At 37.5% G+C, this 23,332-nt stretch overlaps 1 protein-coding gene across 1 annotated transcript; it reads right to left on the bottom strand.

The window, feature by feature from the left end:
* Nucleotides 1-18,062: 18,062 nt before the first annotated feature.
* On the bottom strand, nt 18,063-19,214 carry LOC147635570 (uncharacterized). Its single transcript, XM_086802207.1, has one exon. It carries the CDS (start codon nt 19,183-19,185, stop codon nt 18,313-18,315), a length of 873 nt encoding a protein of 290 aa, XP_086658333.1. The 5' UTR covers nt 19,186-19,214; the 3' UTR covers nt 18,063-18,312.
* Between the last annotated feature and the right edge of the window lie 4,118 nt (nt 19,215-23,332).

Raw genomic sequence — 23,332 nt, forward strand, 5'->3', positions numbered from 1 at the left:
TGCTAGACGACACAAGAGGATCCTGGAGGAAAATTTTTTGAAAGGAAGTAAGCATCTGAATTCGGAAGCAAGTATTTTGTCAGAGCTTTTGGAAATCAGAGCTGACCTGGTAGGATGTCAAAAAGAGTCAGTTGATCTGTTCTAAGACTTTGGAGAGTGCTCAAGTGTTCGCCCTGTGTCAGCCACCAGCGATTAGGGGACGTCAGTTGAGTGTACTGGTGACTTGGCTTGGTGTTGTCTATTGGTGTTGTGGTGCTGGTGGTAGTTCTCTCCTCACAGTGGTGTGCTTCAAACGGGCTATAGAGGCAGACACATCAACGTGATCGCATAAATAACATGTTATTTTTGTTATTAACATTCTCTAAACCCATTATTAATGTTAATTCATGTTAATATTAATATTATTAATTTTTCACCACCTGAAATCTTACACTAGGCTCACCCATCATGCTTTTATTCTTACTAGTTATTGGACCATATGTAGTCCAATCAAGGTGCTTGACATTGAATTTGTGATGTTGGACAATGTGCTATATGAAAAAATGTTTGATATAGCATGTTAATGTTGTGATCATGTTAACATGTTATTAACATTTGTTAATAACATAAAATTTTACGTGATCACATAAACATTAAAACCTTGCCCTTGACAAAGCAGCCCCCTAGTGGCAATGCTCCCTTGCTAGGGTGATCCCATAGTCCAAGCGACATCAAGTAAAACATGACTAAGAGGAGTGTGGTGGCCAACATACTGGCATACGGTTGGGTGGGCCACATCAATTTGGTACTTTCCTTTTTGCAAGTTATATGATGATGAAAGTCCTTGTAAGAACCCTGCATAAACATGTTGTACAAAATATAATATACTTACATTGTTATTTAATTTATGTATTCTCATGTACAAAATATAATATACTTACATTGTTATTTAATTTATGTATTCTCATGTATGATGAGAATACGTAAATAAAAATATGTTGTAAGAACCTTGCATAAACATGTTGTACAAAATATAATATACTTGCATTGTTATTTAATTTATGTATTCTCGTGTATGATGAAAATGAATGGAATGAATGAAAATGAATGGAATTAATGCTATTTAGGTTTTAATTTTTTATTGATGCAGGTTCTTAAGCTATGTGTTACTCCCTTGGGCTTCCGTAACAAAATTCTGGGACCCAAGTGGAGCTAGCAATATCTGAGATCCAAGTGGAGGCAGCCTACGCATGCTAAGTGGAGGTAACATGTGCATGCCAAGTGGTTGTGGACCTCAAGGTAGGTGGGCCGAGGCCTCATTGGAATGGATTTGGTGAGCTATTGAATTTAGGAATGGGGTTTAATGAGCTGGTGAATTTAGGAATGGGGGGGTTGGACATTTTCTTGGACTTTCCATGTACCTGATAGACTTTATGGGACGGTATCTGTAAGCAAACCTAGTTACACCCTTTGCATGGGGAGTGCTCTACCCACTCAGTGGGGGAACCATGATAAACATTAAAAGGAGAGTTGATAAAATTTTTACCTCACTTACAGATTTTGTTAGGAAGGGGAGACGTCACAATTGCGTCTTGATGAGCATCACTTGTCAGGATGTTGGTAGTTTTGGATGCTTTTCTTTTTCTTCCTGGTGGTTTGTCTTGTGTTGCTTGGTGATCTTGCCAACAGTTTGCTTGCTTATATAGCTTCTAGTTTTTGGTCTTGGCCACCACCGGTGGTGCGCTGTGCATGGAGAGGAGAAGGCGGTTTGCTAGCAAAAGTGGTGATGGAAAGACACGTGGCAACAAAAATGGCAATCGAGGTGCATCGAGGGTGGATCTTGCGGCCCTTGATCCTCTCTCTCCCTCCTCTCCCTATCTACTCCTCTCCTCACATGGAAATCTCCAAAACCTATTTGTTAGCAGAAGACCAAAGGGTGACGGAAAGCATATAAATGTGTGATTCTATGGTTTAACTTTTGGTGTGCATGTTGAGACTCAAATCAAGAGAGATGTTCAATTGAAGGTGCCCAACTAAAATATATATATGTTCAAGGAGAAAGCCACAATAAAAAAAGGAATTGTGACTTCTAATGACTATAAGTCTATTACAAACAAATTGAAAAATGTAGTAAATCCTTAACAAAATAGCATGAGGTGCAAATTAAAAACAATAATTAAGAGTTATGGTGGTGTTCTAGTCAAGATGTGGCACTCGTGAAAGGTGAGCAAAGATTGGGTACATCGTAACCTAATTTTGTTTGTTGGGAAATTTAATAAATATTTATCTTTATAGTAGAAAGACGGTCCTATGAATTGTGTGTGTGTGTGTGTGTGTGTGTGTGTGTGGATGGGTGGGTACGTGTGCAAGCATGTGTGGGTGTGCATGTGTGGGTGGGTACATGTGCAACACATGTATGAGTGTGCATGGGTGTTTATGTGAGTATGCATGGGTGTGTGTGTGTGGATGGGTGGGTATGTGTGTGTGTGTGTGTGTGTGTGTGTGTGTGTGGGAGTTCATATGAGTATGCATGGGGGGATGTGTGCATGTGAAAGTGCATGTGCATGTGCATATACGAGTGCATCTGTGTGTTGTGTGTGTGTGTGTGTGCATGTGTGCGTGTATGCATGTGCGTGCATGTGTGTGTGTGTGTGCGCGTGTGCGCACACACACACACACACATGAGAGAGAGAGAGAGAGAGAGAGAGATAGAGAGAAATGGTTTCTATAAAGACCCAAAGGGTCTATGAGCCCAGAAGTAGTACATGTGATCCATGAGTAGATTTAATTTCCAATAACATGAAAAGAAAAAGAAAACATGTCCTCCTTCACATTATGCGAGACTTGTATACACAATGAAATATGCACATCCCATCATGTGTCAACCTCCCCAAAGAGAGAGAGAGAGAGAGAGAGAGAGTTCACATGCTTATATTATACCCTTTTTCTCTTTATGATAAATTCAAGGATAAGTGCAACCATTGATGTCTTGGGGTTATAGAGAACGAAGCAATGCCTATGTGTCTAAGTGCATCTTGTTTAGAATTTCATATGAAGAATGTAGGTGACTACTATTACTTAATTAAGATTGTACATGAAAAGAATTTCTTTGACATTAGTATTAGCATCATTTCAAACCACAATGCCCATAAGAGGTAATTCTCAGCAGGGTGGTTGCAAGATCAGGGTGCCCAGTTTTGTCCACTGAGGCACCCTATAAACAGTAAAAAAACAGGCATTTGTTTACCTTTAGTGGCTAATCTCTCCTAGTAAATGAAGGAATTTTGTTTCAAGTTCTTTTGTTGAAACATCATATTCAAAGTTGGAAATATAGTTGCATAATTTGATTAAGCATTAGATAGTCAAAAGTCTTCATTTTCTTAGGTACAAAGTCAATGTATACACCCTGTCCCAAATTTGAACTGATTCCATAAAATGCTAATATCTTTTACATGTAAACTCATATGAGATTCCCACTTTGTACCTTAGATCTTCACATAATATGGAGCTTAACTTGATTTTTTGAGAAAATTTTAAGATACCTGTCTATTTTCTTTAAATATTTCAAGGTCTTTAAAGTGTTATAATATACGCCACCTTTTGTACCCACAATAGCTACCACTTAAAATCCTCAATCTTGTAGATCAAAAGAGTGGGTAGATACTGAGACATTAGTAGAATGTGTTGGTTAGTAAAAATTGCAAATCCAATGGTTGGATTTTTAATGATCTCTTTTTCAAAATTCTTCCAGACTATCAGAAGGCCTGCAAATATTAATAATCTAATTAGTAAAATTACATTTTTGATGTGAATCATCTAAAACCTATAGGGACTAGTATACTTGTAATGGTGCATCTATGGAAAAATAAATTAGATCACTCTAAGTATGGAAAGATCATTTGTTTATCATTTCATTATATTTTTGATTAATTTTGATTAATTAGACTAATTTATATTAATTTAAGTTATATTGGGTTAATTTAAGGACAAGCGTATTTTCTATTATTTGCTTGATCTCATTTTAAGTACCTTGCCCCCCCCAAAATTTGCTCTCCAAGCATTGTCCCAGTCCAGCATAAACTGGATAAAACTGGACACCCTGATCTTGCAACAACCCAGCAACACGAGAGTTTTTATTTCATATTGAACTTTCCCATAATAATATAATGTAAGCTTAGCAGCACTTTTTTTATGCATTAGCATGTTTTACGATTTGGCACTAGCGAAGCTATAAGCACTATTATAAGTGATGCTATAAACATAGTTTTGCCTTTTTTTGTTATGTTTCTCGCATGTGGCACTAGTTTCATCTTTTTTTTCTTATGTTTCTCCTTGTTCTTTCATTTTAGTTTTTTCTCCTTCCTTTTTTCTTCCTTCCTCCTTTCTCTATCTCCTTGCTACTCTCCCCCTTCTCCCCTCCTTTTCCCATTCTCTTTCTCCACCTTCTTTGTTCTTTATTTTACCAAATATCTCTCATTTTTTATATTAGATTAAGGTTTATCTCTTTTTAATTTAAGTTATTATAATAACATTTTTTGTTTGTTTTTGTGGTTTTGTAGCTTATCACCTTCAACTATTTAGAGGTAGATACTCTAATCCTTAACTTTTTGTTTTAATTTAAAAAATATTTTTTAAATTTTTTAGATTTATTTTTAAAAGAACATCACCACTATTGCATTGATCCTCATGCATTAGACTAAATGCAATAGCCCTTATGCATTAGGGCTTAATTAACAAAGACCTAATGCTTATGGTATTACGCATTAGTCCTAGCATTAGTATTATGCATTGAGTCTAATGCATTGATCCTAATGCATTAGACTCAATGCAATATCCCTTATGCATTAGGGATTAATTAACAAATCCCTAATGCTTATGGTATTATGCATTAGTCCTAGTACGAGATGCATTAGTGTTAATACATGTTGCATTAGGTATAGTGCACTATGCGAATGTATTATTCATAATTATAATGCATATATTATTGCATTATGCACAATGCATGATACATACATTAAGCAAATGCATCATGCATAAACCCCATGCATTGAGGTCTTATGCATAAGAAGATTATGAGTAAGACTTATGCATAATGCATAGTTCTTAATGAATAAGGGCTTATGCTTATGCATAATGCATTAGGGGCTTTTACATAAGGGCTTGTTCATAATGCATAATCTCACTATGCATCAAGGGCTTATGTATTATGAATAATCCCTAATCTATTAGGGTCTTAAGAATCATGCATAAGTACTTATGCATTAAGACCTATGAATTATGCATTGAGGCTTTATGAAAAAGGCTTTAAAACAAAGCCAGAGTCATCTATTTAATGAATAAGGCTTTATACTAAAGAAATTATGCATGATCTATTTAATGCATAATGCTTTACACTTGAGCCAATTATGCGTGCCCTATGCATAATGCATAATCTCACTATGCATCAAGGGCTTATGTATTATGAATAATCCCTAATCTATTAGGGTCTTAAGAATCATGCATAAGTACTTATGCATTAAGACCTATGAATTATGCATTGAGGCTTTATGAAAAAGGCTTTAAAACAAAGCCATTCATCTATTTAATGAATAAGGCTTTATACTAAAGAAATTATGCATGATCTATTTAATGCATAATGCTTTACACTTAAGCCAATTATGCATAATGCTTTATGCTTAAGCCAACTACACGTGCATAATGGCGTAATAAGCATAAAGCTCTATGGATGCATTCATAGAGTTATGCATGCATAAGAGAACTTACAAGCAGCTCTCTTTATGCATGCATATAGCATACATGGACATGAAGATAACTTACAAGCTCTCTGTATGCATGCATATAGCTTACATGTCTATGTCTTTTGAATTTGTTGAGGTAAGGAAATTGTCTCTCTTTTTTTTCATGTGCATAAGCCCTAATTCATAATCCCTTATGCATTACGATCTCTAAACGCTCACACATTTGGATTTTTTACTTTTTAAATTTTTGCTTGCATGTCAAACCGTCACACTTCTTTCTTTAAAGGTAACATCGTTCCTCCTCTTTAATGTTTTTCATGCTTATGATGCACCCTGTCTACTTGGAAGTTTTTCTTAATTAGTTAATGTGTGATCTTATTCTTACATATAGCTTTCTATGCATGAGAAGTCTATGCATAGACTTCTATGCATAAAAATTACCTATGCATAGAGCTCTCTATGCATAATGGATCTTATACATAGTGAGCTTTTTGCATAAGAGCTCACTATACATAAGGGCTGTTATGTATAAGTGTCTATGCATGTATGTATACAACCTTATGCATAGTGTATATGTATGTATGTATCTAGCTCTCTATGTATAAGAGCTCTTATGCATAGAGAGCTTTATGCATAAGAGCTCTATGCATACATAGAGCAATGCATACGTACATAGAGCTACAAGGATCTATGTATGCATGCATAGTTCTCTGTATAGATCTAAGTTTAAGTTGACTTTTTAAATTTATAATTTATTATTTATTCACTTTTAGTTATATATTTTGTTTGTATTTTAACTATCTTGCTTAATCTTGCATGATATAGGAAGATGCTGAAGAGAATAAAGATGAAGAGAACATAGAGGAGGAGGCGAATGATGAGTAGCAGAGGCCTTCCCCCTTGTCTTCATTTAGTTGGTTTTTGTATGCATCTACTTATAACTTGTAAGTGGGCTTCTATGGCCTTCTTGAACTTCTATGGCCGTCTTGAAACAATACAAATAGTTTTTAGATTTTGGTACTTGTAACTTGGTTTCCATGGCCATTTGGATTTAATACAAATAAATTTATCCAGTTTGGTTTCCATAGAGATTGTTTTACCATGTGTCATTTAATGGCTCAAACTTGTATTCTGGCTTTATTTAAACTAAAATGGGTTGCCTCCAATTTGCCCCCTTCTTTTGGTTTGCTAGTACTGCTGAGACCGTCATTACCACCAACACCTAAACCGTCACTAATACCATCATTTATATGGTTGTTTATACTATCACGTATATCGTTGTTTATACCATCGTTTGTATGGTTGTTTATACTGTCGCTTATACTATCGTTTATATCATCTCTTATATTATCGAAAAAAATACCGTCATTATACCGTCGCTTATAGTAGCGATACTTCAACCTCGCCACCTTGCCTAGTTCTATTCGATATAAGCGTCAATATGCACCCAAAATGTTGTTTTCATCATTAATTAATTAAACAGAGCGAGGACCTTAGGCAATACAGTGTACTATAGGTAGAGAAATTCCTCCAGAATATGAACCAATTTTTTTTTTTCCTATTAATATGCACACCTTTACTGTACATTTGTCAAAGTCCCATTCTCCTTCTATTTTTGGTGTGGCGTGCATATGCAACAGGGAGGAGACGGGGCAGTTTGGTAGGCAAGAGAGGAGGATGCCATAGCCAAACTAAGAACAGTTTTCCATGGCCACATGAGAAGAGTTTCGCATAGCTAGACGAGAAGAAATCATTGCAGCCATATGCCATAGTTTCCTTGAGGTGATCATGGCCATTCATCTATTTAATGAATAAGGCTTTATACTAAAGAAATTATGCATGATCTATTTAATGCATAATGCTTTACACTTAAGCCAATTATGCGTGCCCTATGCATAATGCTTTATGCTTAAGCCAACTACACGTGCATAATGGCGTAATAAGCATAAAGCTCTATGGATGCATTCATAGAGTTATGCATGCATAAGAGAACTTACAAGCTCTCTTTATGCATGCATATAGCATACATGGAGATGAAGATAACTTACAAGCTCTCTATATGCATGCATATAGCTTACATGGAGATATGCATGTTGATCTCTATGCATAGAGAATACATAGATCTATGCATGCTCTGTGCATGCATAAAGATCTTTGTGCATGTGTAGCTCTTTATGCATGTATAGCACATACATGGAGCTATGCATGCTTATCAATGCATGGAGCACACATAGAGCTATGTATGCATAAAGCATACATAGAGCTATGCATGCATAAAGAGAGCTCTCTTTGTGCATGCATAGCTCTTTATGCATACATATAGCATACATAGAGCTATGCATGCTCTTTGCATGCATAAAGAGAGCTTGCAATCTCTCTCTACGCATGTATAGCTCTATGTATGCATTCATAGAGCATGTATAATGCCTTAAGCTCCATGGGTGACTCACTACAAGTCTCACCATAGTGGTAGCCATGCCAATGTCGATGAGAAGGGTATAATACTCACAGTGCTTTCTAGACCTCCTTTCTCTACCACTTCTTATGATGAAAGGGATGCTATGTTAGAGTAAGGAGCAACATTGGATACAAACAAAAAGTGCACGTAGAGCAAGGAGTTCTGGAAGCATTGTGAGTATTTCTCTCTTCTTTCTATGAAGGGTCTTCTATGTCTATGTCTTTCGAGCTTGTTGAGGTAAGGAAATTGTCTTTTTTTTCATGTGCATAAGCCCTAATGCATAATCCCTTATGCATTACAATCTCTAAACGCTCACACATTTGTATTTTTTACTTTTTAAATTTTTGCTTGCATGTCAAACCTTCACACTTCTTTCTTTAAAGGTAACATCATTCCTCCTCTTTAATGTTTTTCATGCTTATGACGCACCCTGTCTACTTGGAAGTTTTTCTTAATTAGTTAATGTGTGATCTTATTCTTACATATAGCTTTCTATGCATGAGAAGTCTATGCATAGACTTCTATGCATAAAAATTACCTATGCATAGAGCTCTCTATGCATAATGGATCTTATACATAGTGAGCTTTCTGCATAAGAGCTCACTATACATAAGGGCTGTTATGCATAAGTGTCTATGCGAGTCATCACGACTGGGGGATTGTCTACGTGACGGTGGTTGTGAGCCCTGACGTGACGGTGGCTCTGAGGGAGCACGTGATGGTGGCTGTGAGGGTGTGCGTGAGTGTGTCTGGGACGAGGTATGTCTCCTCGGTGGACGTGGAAGAGGAGAAGCTGCATGCCGTCTCGTCGGACTCGTAGGCATAGACGGCACTAGAGTGCCCTGGATACTCGCGGTAGGGGTATAGACACCAGGCATGGAAGGAGGGGGATGGGCATACATGTACTCTGTAAGCTCAACTGGACCAGGATGACGCCCAAAATGATTTAGCATCTCCATCAGCCAATTGCTGTACGCAAATGGATCGGATGAAGAACCTAGAATATCCATAAAGAACCTACAAAAATAATCCTCATGTACATCATGGGCTGTCTCTTGACTCACACTACGCGATTTTTAGGAAATAGCCGCGTTAATACACGCAATTTTTAGGAAATAGCCGCGCAAATACACACGATTTTTTTACTTTCATTAAAAACATATTATGATTTTGTGTTTTCTGGTTTGTACATAGGATGTCATCAACCTCCTCAAGCAGTTCTGGAGAAGATGAGACAATGCGTCATCGTAATCGCGATGTGTGGTTGGGACAACGGATCAAATGTATGTGTAACCGATGTCAAGGATGCATTGTACGAGCACGTCGAATTACCTTGAATCACATCTCCATGTATGGAGAATGGAATCAAACAGGTTTAGAGGTGAATAGATGTAAATTGATGGTATTCAAATGACTCATGGTATCCAAATTAAATTAATAGAGTTGTAATATATAAACTCTAATTGAAGCAGGATGCAGTACCACACCTGCCCTATGCATGACGAGAGCATGCAAAGCGTCGACGAGATGATGCTGGAGCTTCGGGATCTATTGTCAGAGATGAGTGGGAAAGGGATGACAATAGCCCTGCACCCCACGAAGTTGTGGAAGAGGAAGTGTTTGATGATATGGTGCGGAATCTTTTTAAGGATGATCCCAAAGGTATGGACGACGATGATATAGAACAAGAGCATCTTTACAAGGCTTCATCGACACCGGTTTTTGAAGGGTGCACATTCTCTATTTTACGTGCTTCACTTGAACTACTCAATATACAAACAGTTTATGGATGGAGCAATGCAAGTCTTGACGCATTATTGAAGTAAGAATTCTAACTTACAAAATTGAATTAGTGGTTTAAGGTTTAGGATTTAAGACTAATTATAATTGATGATATTGGATGCAGGCTATTATCAAACATGCTTCCAAAGGGAAATAGACTACCCACCTCAAGAGACATAGCGAGGCGCTATGTGACATCTCTTGGAGGATTGGATTATGATCACATACATGCATGCATCAATGATTGCATTCTCTTTCGTGGGACCTTTAAGGAGGCTCGACATTGTTCCACTTATGGTGAAGCAAGGTATAGAACAGATATGAAGAGTTTTGATGTACCTCGTAAAGTCTTGCGACCCTTTCCTATAATTCCTCGCATCAAACACATGTTCAAGTGCAAATCCATAGCAAAGCTCATGTCATGGCATTCCTCACATCGATCGGATGATGGCATGTGGAGAATTCCCGCATACACTCCTGCTTGGAAGCATATTGAAGATGAGTGGCCCAGCTTTAAAACAAAGCCCAGAAACTTGAGACTTGGCCTAGGTATGGATGGAGTGAATCCATTTGGTTTCAAAAGCACCGCATACAGCGTGTGGCCAGTTGTGTTGGTGAATTACAACCTTCCACCATCAATGGCGATCAAGAAGGGACATTTTATGTTATCCCTTCTAATTCCAGGGAAACATAAAGTCAAGCATATGGATGTTTATCTTGAACCGTTGATTGATGAGTTGGAGGAACTATGGAGAGGTGTTGCGGTGGTGGACATTAGTAGGCCTCCCTCCTCTCGACACTTCGACTTAAAAGCAGTGTTGATGTGGACAATGCATGACTTTCCAGGATACAGCGATTGTTCTGGTAAGAATTCTAATTACCTCCCTACTCTAATACTATTGGCTATATATATTAATTATACATATTGACTTTATTATTCTAACTTTTATTTATATTTTAACAGGTTTGAAAACATCGGGTAAACATGCATGTCTTGTTTGTGGCCCTTCGTTAGTACATGAGTATGCTGACGGTTTGTGTAAGACCATATTCGATAATCATCATCGATTTCTCCCCTCAGATCATCCTAAATATGTTGCTAGTAAGAGTAACATTCCTCCACAAACACTTCGTGCAAAAGATTGGAAGCGTATTTGGGAGTCTACAAATATTCTTCCTCCAGATGGCATGAACAGGTATAGTAATGTTTTTTCAATCTTGTTTTGTGTAGTCTCTAATTGGATTAAAGGTCACATAGAGCAATCCCTTGTGTAGGTACTCCATTTTTTTTTGGCTACCATATTGGACCCATCTTAAGATCAACCATCTTCTTGGTCCCATGCACATCTTCAAGAATGTGGGATCTGGTATTTGGGAACATATTATTGGTAAACGAGACAATGTTAGCGTACGTGAGGACTTGCGGGTCGCAAGACGTATACGTCAAGCTTGGCCCACGAGAGGTGGGTGGGCACGTTCGTCTTCTGCCTGCACCATGGATTATATCAAAGAAAGAGGAGAAGCAGGTAAAGCAGGCCATCACCACTTTGCGTACTCCCAGTGGATGCATGAGATCATTGAAGGGAGCCTTTACAACCACTAAGAAAAGAGGCGTTGAGCAACTATATGGGTTGAAGTCCCACGATTGGCACAAGATGCTTCAAGTAAGTGTTTTCCAAGTCTTGTACGTTGAAATTAAATTTTGTAATGCCATAAACCATACATACAAGCATCGACCATTGTGCAAATAAGAGTTTGAAAAAATGTATTTATAAGATGGGCGAGCTTGTGAGGTATGTAAAACCCATGTCAGATCGCCCTTCATTATACCTTGCAAAATGAACGTGCATGAGGTATAACGTACTATTTATTTATTTTTCAGATATGTTAGTTCCAAAGCAATTGATCCAGCCACGTTGGATGATGCGCGTGTTATGGCAGTGGAGGTGGTTTGTTTGGTAGAGGAGACTTCTCCGCGAACCATTCTCAAAAGTCAACTACATCTCATTGTGCATTTAGTGGACGAAATCGCTTTATGTGGTACTGTGCATGCACGTTGGATGTTCTTCCTAGAGTGCTTCATGAAGACCTTAAAAGACTTTGTGAGGCAAAGTGCAAGGCCTGAAGGAAGCATGGCCGAGGGTTGGTTGATACAAGAGTCTCTTGTATATATTTCAGAATTTCTTGGTCAGGTGGATAGCTCTTTGCCACGACTATGGAGCAATGAAGAGGACTTGAGGATGACCTCTATTGTGCCTCAAGGAAAAGGACACAGTAAAGTAATTGACAGAACATTGATTGATGATCTCAATTTCACTTGCATCCTTAATAGTGATGTGATGAGCAGATGGATTACAAGATATGAGGATGCAAAGACAAAAAGGCAAGCAAAAAGAGCTCTCTTTCGGAGGCAACATGGCTCTCGTAAGGCGTACCCTAAGCATCTAGTAACACTTCCGAATGATATCCATGTTGATTGGTTGCATGAGGAAATGGAGAGAGTAGAGAGCGACGAGGGGCTGCATATCACGGGGTGGAAGAATGGGAGTATGCACGAGGATGCATGTTAAAGGTACATAGAACTAATGTTTTGCATTAGTTGTAAGTGATTTGCTTTTAATATTTATTCACATTGCTTACACAAATATTGCTTCTATTTTGGTCCAGTGCACTATGTTCAATGCTATATGGTGTGAAGGCAAGCATTTTCGAACACAAAGAATTGATGAAAAGAGGAATACAGAAGATTGCGGTGTCATTAGTAGCTTTGAGGAAGCTAATGGAAAAATGGATGATTATTGTGGCATAATCCAAGACATATTTAGGCTTGACTTTCGTCGCTTCTTTGTGTATGTTTTGGATGTCAAATGGCAAATGAACATGGTGGAAAAAGGGCCTGATGCAACGATAAAACGCCATGCAAGTGGCTATGTAACTATTGACTCTACAAAGTTTTGGCAAACAAAGAAAGATAGGCTCGTATTGCCACAAGAATGTGAGCAGGTATGCATTTTTTTACTAATGTGTTTCATGTACATATATATCTAAGCTCGCGTACCCCTTGACTTTTGATATGCTAATTAATTACTGTAGTATGTGTATTTGAGTAGGTTATCTATCTACCAATGGTGCATGACATTAAATGGTGGTACGTCATCCCTATTGCACCACGTTCCTAACAAGCCGCAATAAAGATGATATCGAACATGCCAATGAAGATGTTGTGATCGATGATCAAGAAATAAGAGATGATCATGATAATGAGTGGTGATGTTGATGAGGATGATCAGGACATCGATACCATTATCAATGGAGTACAGAATATCAATAGTGGAATAAATTTAATCGTAGCCTTACAAATTGATCAAATGGATATTGATGTTGATCGTTTGGCAAGGATGGATCTTATTGAAGATGAGATCGAACCCTAACCAATCCGTCACTGTATCGTTCTAAATTGATGACATTTCTATTGTATGTGTTGTCTTTTCATTATCATCTCATATGCATGATTTATTTTTGAATATATTTCATTGTTGTAAATGCATGTAGTGAGATTGTGTAATGATATATACTGTAATGTACTATGAGATGGTTTAAAGAAAATAGTTCTTAATTTTGTAAAGGAATTCAGTTTTTTTTTCAGTTTTTCTTTACCAAGCGTGTATTAATGCGTGTATAGCAGCGTGTATTGATGCGTGTATTATTGCGTGTATATAAACGCGCTTATACATGCGTTGATAAATGCAAATATACACGCGAATGTAAATGCCAAAATACACGCGCTCGATTCTATTCAAATACATGCGCGGGGTTGTTGCAAGATCAAGGTGTCCAATTTTATCCAGTTTATGCTGGGACTGGGACAATGCTTGGAGAGAAAATTTTGGGGGGCAAGGTACTTAAAATGAGATCAAGCAAATAATAGAAAATATGCTTACCCTTAAATTAACCTAGTATAACTTAAATTAATATAAATTAGTCTAATTAATCAAAATTAATCAAAAATATGATGAAATGATAAACAAATGATCTTTCCATACTTAGAGTGATCCAATTTATTTTTCCATAGATGCACCATTACAAGTACACTAGTCCCTATAGGTGTTAGATGATTCACATCAAAAATGTAATTTTACTAATTAGATTATTAATATTTGCAGGCCTTCTGATAGTCTGAAAGAATTTTAAAAAAGAGATCATTGAAAATCCAACCATTGGATTTGTAATTGTTACTAACCACCACATTCTACTAATGTCTCAGTATCTACCCACACTTTTGATCTACAAGATTGAGGATTTTAAGTGGTAGCTATTGTGGGTACAAAAAGTGGCATATATTATAACACTTTAAAGACCTTGAAATATTTAAAGAAAATAGACAAATATCTTAAAATTTTCTCAAAAAATCAAGTTAAGCTCTATATTATGTGAAGATCTAAGGTACAAAGTGGGAATCTCATATGAGTTTATATGCAAAAGATATTAGCATTTTATGGAATTAGTTCAAATTTGGGACAGGGTGTATACATAGACTTTGTACCTAAGAAAATGAGGACTTTTGACTATCTAATGCTTAATCAAATTATGTAACTATATTTCCAACTTTGAATATGATGTTCCAACAAAAGAACTTGAAACGAAATTCCTTGATTTACTAGGAGAGATTAGCCACTAAAGGTAAACAAATGCCTGTTTTTTTACTGTTTACAGGGTGCCTGAGTGGACAAAACTGGGCACCCTGATCTTGCAACCACCCCGCGACCATACACGCGCTCCTAATTTATCGCGTGTATGAAACGCGTGTATGGCAGCATTGTCTTGTAGTGATACATAGAGCATCAGCATCAGATGCATACATAGAGCAATGCATACGTACATAGAGCTACAAGGATCTATGTATGCATGCATAGCTGTCTGTGTAGATCTAAGTTTAAGTTGGCTTTTTAAATTTGTAATTTATTATTTATTCACTTTTAGTTATATATTTTGTTTGTATTTTAACTATCTTGATTAATCTTGCATAATATAGGAAGATGCTGAAGAGAATAAAGATGAAGAGAACATGGAGGAGGCGGATGATGATGAGTAGTAGAGGCCTTCCCCCTTGTCTTCATTTAGTTGGTTTTTGTATGCATCTGTACTTATAACTTGTAACTGGGCTTCTATGACCGTCTTGAAACAATACAAATAGTTTTTAGATTTTGGTACTTGTAACTTGGTTTCCATGGCCATTTGGATTTAATACGAATAAATTTATCCAGTTTGGTTTCCATAGAGATTGTTTTACCATGTGTCATTTAATGGCTCAAACTTGTATTCTGGCTTTATTTAAACTAAAATGGGTTGCCTCCAATTTGCCCCCTTCTTTTGGTTTGCTAGTACTGCTGAGACCGTCATTACCACCAACACCTAAACCGTCACTAATACCATCATTTATATGGTTGTTTATACTATCACGTATATCGTTGTTTATACCATCGTTTGTATGGTTGTTTATACTGTCGCTTATACTATCGTTTATATCATCTCTTATATTATCGAAAAAAATACCGTCATTATACCGTCGCTTATAGTAGCGATACTTCAACCTCGCCACCTTGCCTAGTTCTATTCGATATAAGCGTCAATATGCACCCAAAATGTTGTTTTCATCATTAATTAATTAAACAGAGCGAGGACCTTAGGCAATACACTGTACTATAGGTAGAGAAATTCCTCCAAAATATGAACCAATTTTTTTTTCCCTATTAATATGCACACCTTTACTGTACATTTGTCAATGTCCCATTCTCCTTCTATTTTTGGTGTGGCGTGAATATGCAACAGGGAGGAGACAAGGCAGTTTGGTAGGCAAGAGAGGAGGTTGCCATAGCCAAACTAAGAACAGTTTTCCATGGCCACATGAGAAGAGTTTCGCATAGCTAGATGAGAAGAAATCATTGCAGCCATATGCCATAGTTTCCTTTATGTGGAGTGTATTATCGCCATTTGAGAAGAGGTGATCATGGCCACGAGAGAGGCATTTTCCATCACAAGAAGAGAAGAGTGAGGAATTTGGGCGTCCAAATATAAGGAAGATTTACTGAGCCGGAGCTAGCTTCAGTAATCTTGTGTGGCCTCCGTTAGCATTGTTAATGGGACCATAATTGCAGGACTCACCTCTCTTCATTTGTGTGTAGACTAGGTCACAGGAGGAGATGACGGTAGCATGCTGTGTGGAAAAGTTGTAATTCAAACCTAAGGTAATATATAAGGCCATAATAATTAATGCTGCATCAACAGCATTAATTAATACAACCAAAACGAAAAGGTTCCTAAGCCCCCATTCCATTGTAGTGTTTGAACCAGAAGTACAAGGATAGAATTAAGTGATGTACACATTTACACAATAATGTATATGCTAAGAGATTCAAATTGTAACCAAGAATAATTAGGCTCTAATAATAAGTCCACTTTTTTTAGCTTCTAGGGAAAGGCCACTACAAATGCAAGTGGTGACTTTGCAATCTTATTGGAAGTGGTTGTGACATGGGACTTAAAATCTCAAAATATTTATAAACCATGAATGTAGGGATACTACAAGAGGTTGTGACACGGGACTTGAAATCTCAAAAGATTTGTAAACCATGAATGTAGGGATTCCACTCTTCTATAAAGTAAGACACTTACTTCATAAGGTATATATTTGTAGTATATACCTCTTCAAGGGCTTAGAAATAATGCTAAATGTCTTATGGCTATCCATCATAGTATAGGTTTTGATGTATGAGCTTTGTAACATTCAAGCTATGCATATACACATGTCCCAAGCTCTACATATCTTCACCTATCATATACACCCATCCTAATCTCCACTTGTTCATAAAACACTATTAGAGCTAAGTGGATCGCTTGCAAGGTGCCCCAAAAAAATTTCCTAAAAAATTCTTTAAATATACATAATTTCCCGAATGGTACTAAAAACTTTGAAAAATAATATAGGTTCTTTATAACTTTTTCTCACAGCAGTTTGCCAATAAAGTTTTTTTTTTGCCCAAATTTTTTGACTAAAGAATAGAATAAATTTTCTTCTCTTTTATCCTCTTACGTACTAAAATTTTCACATCTACATGAGCCTTCTAACCTCTTGCTACTCATCATAGCTACTTCAATACTTGGATAAAATCATTTTTAAAATTTAATAACTCTCAATATTCAATGAGAGCCAGAGTTTGGTAGTGCACTATTAGTCCTCTTACATAGGCAATATCTTTAAAACTTAATTAATCCATATTGTTTCATGTGAATCCATCTATCTTGTCATGAATAATAGCAAATAAATTTTTAAAAAATTAGGTAATCTATCTATAATTAAATACATAAACAATTAAAGAGAGACATTTAGACAAACAAAGCCACTAAGCTGAAGTTATTAATTTTTATTTGATATGTCAAATTTAAGTTTTATACTTTAAAGATGTTAATATATAAGGCTTGAAAGAATTTATTGAGTGAAGGAGACAAAATATAATCAATCCTTATCCTATAAGTTAAGAATACATATGTGAGCAACATTGGTTTACGAGAATTTCGCAAGGTAACCAGAAAACACACAAGTACAACTGTTTCAAATTTTAATCTAGAATAACAAAAGTCCTTTTGGTATTATATAATACACACACACACACACACACATAAGACCCCTTTTTTAGCTTCTAGAGAAAGGCCACTACAAATTCAAATGGTGACTTTGCAATCTTATTGGAAGTGGTTGAGACATGGGACTTAAAATATTTATAAATCATGAATGTAGGGATACTACAAGAGGTTACCAATGGTAATTTAAAGGGCTAAGAATCCATGTGTAATGACCCTTACAATTGAATCTAAGGGATACACGGTTTTCAAAAAAATGGCAATTTTGTGGACACACAAGCAAGGTTTGGGAAAAGATAAGTTCTCTTTAAACAAGCCGATATCCGATTCAAATTTGGAAAAATCCTTCTTAAGATGTTGGGAAAAGAAAAGCCTTCCCAAAAAATTTAGGTTTTAGTAATATTCAAGAAAAACTATGGACTAGAGATTGCCTTGTTCAAAATAATGATTTCTTTAACAACCTATACTGAAAAGGATATATAAAAGGTTGGATAAACATAGTGCACCCAAGTTTACCCAACCCTCAAAACAAACCCACCAAGCCATCTACCTACTTACACAACATTGTGTTAGGAAGGTTGATACAGTGTTATAGAGGTGTTAGGAAGGTTGATACAGTGTTATAAAGGTGTTAGGAAGGTTGATGAGCTGACAAGATTTGTTTTTAAAAAAAGGGAAAAATTAAAACTACCTAACTGGTTTTCCTAAGGTTCATACCTAGTCCACCTCTTGCGCCTGGGGCTTGTCTTCTGCCTTACAATGGGGGGCACCACACGGGGTGGTGCACTTGCAATGATCATCTTCATCGCTTCCTGCTTTGCTCAATTTTCCGCTTGAGATCCGCACTTCATCCAACTCTGAAATATCATTAGATTTTGGGATCCTAGCCTCACTACTTCTACTACTAGCCCTTGCAGAATCAACATCGCACTTATCCCCCCTCCTTTCTTTCTTGCCGCCTCCTCCATCCGAGTTATTAACGCTTGCAGGCCTTGGCATAGACTGCATAATCCTAAGCGCAAACCCCTTAGCCGAGGTTCTAAATAACTCTACCTTCAATCTGATATTCTTATCTGGGTCTGAAGGATTATAGCAATTAAGGGAGAATTTACTAGAAGGCTGTAGATTATTATTATGCTGCTGCTCATCACGCTCCAGCTTAACGTCAAGTTCAAGGTCTCTATCAAGGTGATCAATATGGCAGTTAATATTAGGGTGGGATTGATCAGAGCCGCCGCTATCAAAGTTTAATTTAAAGCCGGGGCCATCAAAGGAGGTGGAGGCGGGGCTGAAGCCTAAGCTGCTATTATTACAATTATTGTGATGAAAGGTGGCAGAAGAGCGGCAGCTATCTAGGGTTAAGCATTTTAATGATGTTTCTGATTTGTTGTCTTCATCATGGGTAAGGTTTTGAGGGTGCGAGCGTTTAGGGTTTGGGGAGATGTGCAGGGGTTCGGGGGGGTAGCGCAGCTTGCCGCCTACAGAGCATGCAGCGCAGGAGAGACGTGGTTTGGCTGAAGCGACATTGATTGGCTTATAATCCACTACTGTTGTTGACTTGTGCTGCTGCTGCTCTCTCGTGATCGCCATTCATAGTAATTATATCAAAATAAATATTATTCATGCCCCGCCTGCCTGCCTGCCTGCGTACGCCCTTCAATCACTTCCATATATATCCTGCAGCTATTCTGTGCCAACGAACGCGACCCCTCGAAACCTTTTGCGCCCCCCCTTCACACACGTCCGCCCACATATCGCCTCGCGGTGTGAAATGTCCACCCTTCTCTCATGCTCTCTTCCTCAAGGCCCATTTCAATTTATCAAATATCCATTTGTCTACATGGAGGGTGGAGGGGAGATAGCCAAGTGTGATTTGTAAAACTACCCCAAAAAAACTGAATCCAAAAACTCATATTGAATCCCTTGTCAATGTACGCAAGCTTTTTTATAAATAATATTTTTATCCTCCATAATCTAAGCACCTCCTAGTGAACTCACATGCTATCTTACAGGCTCTTACGTGCACCTTGTGAGGAAATCGCACGTTCAAAGTTTGTCAAATGCGGCTAGATAGTCCAAAAAGTGGGATATGTATTCTAAAATCTTAGTTTCATCAATACATCACTTCCATATGCAGCTTCCACAATCCACCACCACTATGTTGACAAATGATTACAACACTGGCTTCGACACAAAGTTAGTTGTGCTGCAACATATCCTTTCAAGAACCAAATTCATGTGGTGAGGATATAGAATTGAATAGCCATTGTTTGTAAAAACGATGCTTATCAATACAAGATATTCATATGTTTGCAAATAAGCAATACCGTAAACCATAGCCTACAAAACTATGGTAAGGTATCTTGTAGTATTTAAAATGGATGCTAATTTAGCTGCTTCTTCTTCGAGTCTTCTTTCTTCAAAAAAATATTATTTTCTTCCAGTGGTGGGTTGTTGGACTATAGTAAATTTCATAAACAAATTTTTTGCAATAAGCCCCTTAAATTTTTTTCTCACAAATACACACAACATACATGTTTCTTTTCAAGATAACATATTTCATAACTCAGGGAGTTCACTTAAAAATATGTAATTATATCACATGAGTTCATTCGAAGTGGTTTTTTAATTTACTTTTTTAAGGATAAATTTGTAGAGATGTACTTATGTAAGGGGGGTTTTTTAATTTTGGGAGAAAAGGGGTCTTTTTGAATGCCTAAAATTTATATAGATAAGGTATTTTCAAATAGTCCTTGAATACTCGTGATATATAGGTTATCTATAGAATGAATCCTTAAAGTTAAAAAAAATAACGTATATATAAGGTTGAAAAATAGCACTCAATACTCTTTTTCTTATCCAATTTTCACTACAATAGAATGACAGTAGAGCAGTGTTTCTAGTAGCGTTTTTATAAATACAAGCCTTGGCAAATGTCGAGGTCATTTTTAGTAATGAAATATCGTTGCTCCTATGTAGTGATATTTCGTTGGGCAGCGATATTCACAACTAGAAATGCTATTAAAGCAAACAAGAAACGGCCTGTAATTAAAAAAACTGGGGCAGACTAGGGAGTTTTCATAGAACTCCCTAGTTTGCCCTAGGTTTCCCAACTGTTTTTAAAAAAAAGCTGTCTACCCCAACTTTTTTTAAATAAAGAGATAGTTCTTAAGAGCTTCAAGCTCTTACGGATAAGATCTATGCATAAAGCATAAGACCTTTAAGCTCTCTTGCATGAGAGCTTATGCATAAGAGCTTATTTAAGCTCTTGTGCATGAGAAGTTATAGATAAAGAGCTTGCATGCATAGCTACAATGAAAATTTAAAAATTAGACCCAAGGGTGCGAAATTAAAAAAGAGAGAGTTTATGGTTTAGAGCTTACTGCAAAAGGAGATGGACAATGTGTCGGCAAGTAAAACAAAAGCCCAAAGAGAATCTACATTTAAGGAGAACTATCGACACATTCAAGGAGAACATCTGCTGGCCTATACCATATGCTTAAGTATTAAGCCCTATGGCTCCTTATACCTGCAAGACAAACTCCCAAATGCTCTATGATTTCTTTGACCCTAGGGGGCCTAGGCTTTGGTTTTCTAAAGGGGCCTAATTACTACTCTTGTCCCCCTACCTCTTGGGCTCAAACTTAGAGGTCCCCCCACCTAGAATCTCGCGGATTAAAAAACCCTAAAATTTTAAAAAATTTAATTTTTTCCCAAAAGTGTGTTTTCCCTCTCAAACTTCCCCCCAACATACTCTAGGTTTGGAAAGCTCATTTTAAACCTCTTTCTTCCTCTTCTAAGCTCTCCATTGCTGCAAAAACTCCATACATCTCAAGCTCTCCCTCCTCCTTCTCAAGCTCCCTCTCCCTCTTTTTTTCTCTTCTAAGCTCTCCATTGCTGCAGAAACTCCATCCCCCTCAAGCTCCCTCCCTCTCAAGCTCTCCCTCCTTCTCAAGCTCCCTCCCTCTCCATTGCTGCAGAAACTCTATCCCTCTTTAGTCTACTCTAGGTTCAAGAAGCCTATTCTCAAACTCTAACCCTCTTTTAAGCTTTCCATTGCTGCACTGAAAACCCTGAACTTTCTCTCCTCTCTCCACTCCTCTCTTGTAACAAGCTTTTCTTTTCCCTTCTTCTCTTTTCTTACCAGGTGCCATGGCCTCTTCCCCTAGTAATGTGAGAAGACCTATGGAGAAGGTGGAAAAGCTTGTGCTGCATAACACAAGAGATGAGCATGGAGTTTGGGCTCCAACAAGATTCAGGGTTGGGGCTTGGGTCTACATGCAGCCAAGCTCTAAGGGACCACATCGAGTGCATCAACTATAGAATATGCTACATCATTGGAAGGGGCGGCTACAAGGCTTCAAGCATACTAAGAAGAAAGGACTGGTTGCCATAGTGCAACATGTGTATACCCTTGGAGACCTTTACATTCAAGGCCAATGACCAAGGTTTCCTTCAAATTGTCAGTGTAATATAAACACAGCTTTAACAACATGCTAATATTGGATTTTTTGTTTCAATTTTTCTTATGATTCTCCATTTTCTTATGTCTCTATCTGCTGCAGATATTTTCCCCTCTAATTATGTTGAGGAACAAACACTCCAAAGCCTCACTGGAGTTTTCTATAGATGCTATGCATGCATCCATTGGAGAGGCAATGTTTGTATCTCAAAGCCCAAGTGAGCTTGTACAAAACAATATCTTTTTCTTTTCTCACTCATATTTTGTAGATAAAAAACCAGGTTTATTTGGCAAGCTAGAAGAGATTCCCAACCCCCCTCTTAACAATCCCAAATGGCCCAAATCTAATGCTTGGACCATCTTATGCTTAAAGTTTAAGATGGTGAGTGATACCAAGACATCACTCAAGTTTTCAAAGGCATCTAAGTCAGTAGGGATAAATTGGTTTTGTCCTTTACATGTTTTTGTGCACATGTTCAATTCCATGCCAATGCACCAAACTAAAACACTGTATATTTGTAAGGAGGTACGGTCTGACCTCATTTAAGGATTACTAGGAGAGGGTTGGGAGGTTAATGAGGGGTCACATCAAGGTGATGTGTACAAGTACAATGTAGTAGATTCTACAGTGTCTCTTTCAGGTTCTTGAGGGCACGCTCTATTTTGTACATGCGTCTACACTACCAAAGATGGATGCAAAAGCACGGGACATGGATCCCACTTCAAGCCCCAGAAGAAGAAATCGTGCCTATTGAGGTAGCTCTGATGATGCAAAATGGATGGATTGAGCGAGTGGCAGCAAGCAAGCATTGGAGCCTAGCAGACCTGCGTCAAGACTTTAGCATCATGGGCTTTGATAATGTGGAAGAGTCAAGTTTCAAGTTGATGAGAAGAAAGGTATATCTGATTCCACTACATGTCTAGAATTAACTCTTACACTTTCTAGTTATTGTGCCACTTTCTATATTTTTACAGATTGGGAAGTGTAAGGAGGGGACAACCATGGTCTCAGAATCATGGCGAATGGGGGACCTTGAATTTTCAGCGCAAGGTGCATAGCCCTACCAACACATAGTAGGCATGTGGAAGAGCTTGAAGACTCAACTGGGTATATGGGAAAATAGCCTAATAATGTTCTGATGCACGTGAGGGGCAAGAGTTTCAGGATCGAGGTGAAGGCAATGACGAGCTTTCAAGTCAACAAGGAGATGGAGATCAACATGAAGTAAATGTCACAAGAGGCAAAAAATGAAGACATTATAACAATTTTAGATT

This window comes from Cibotium barometz, chromosome 9 (genome assembly GCF_041138505.1).
Source record: "Cibotium barometz isolate CiBa-2024 chromosome 9, ASM4113850v1, whole genome shotgun sequence".
In the NCBI taxonomy this organism is placed as follows: domain Eukaryota; kingdom Viridiplantae; phylum Streptophyta; class Polypodiopsida; order Cyatheales; family Cibotiaceae; genus Cibotium; species Cibotium barometz.

Excerpts from the sequence above, each read along its gene's own strand:
- LOC147635570 (XM_086802207.1), bottom strand. The coding sequence starts at position 19,185 with ATGGCGATCACGAGAGAGCAGCAGCAGCACAAGTCAACAACAGTAGTG.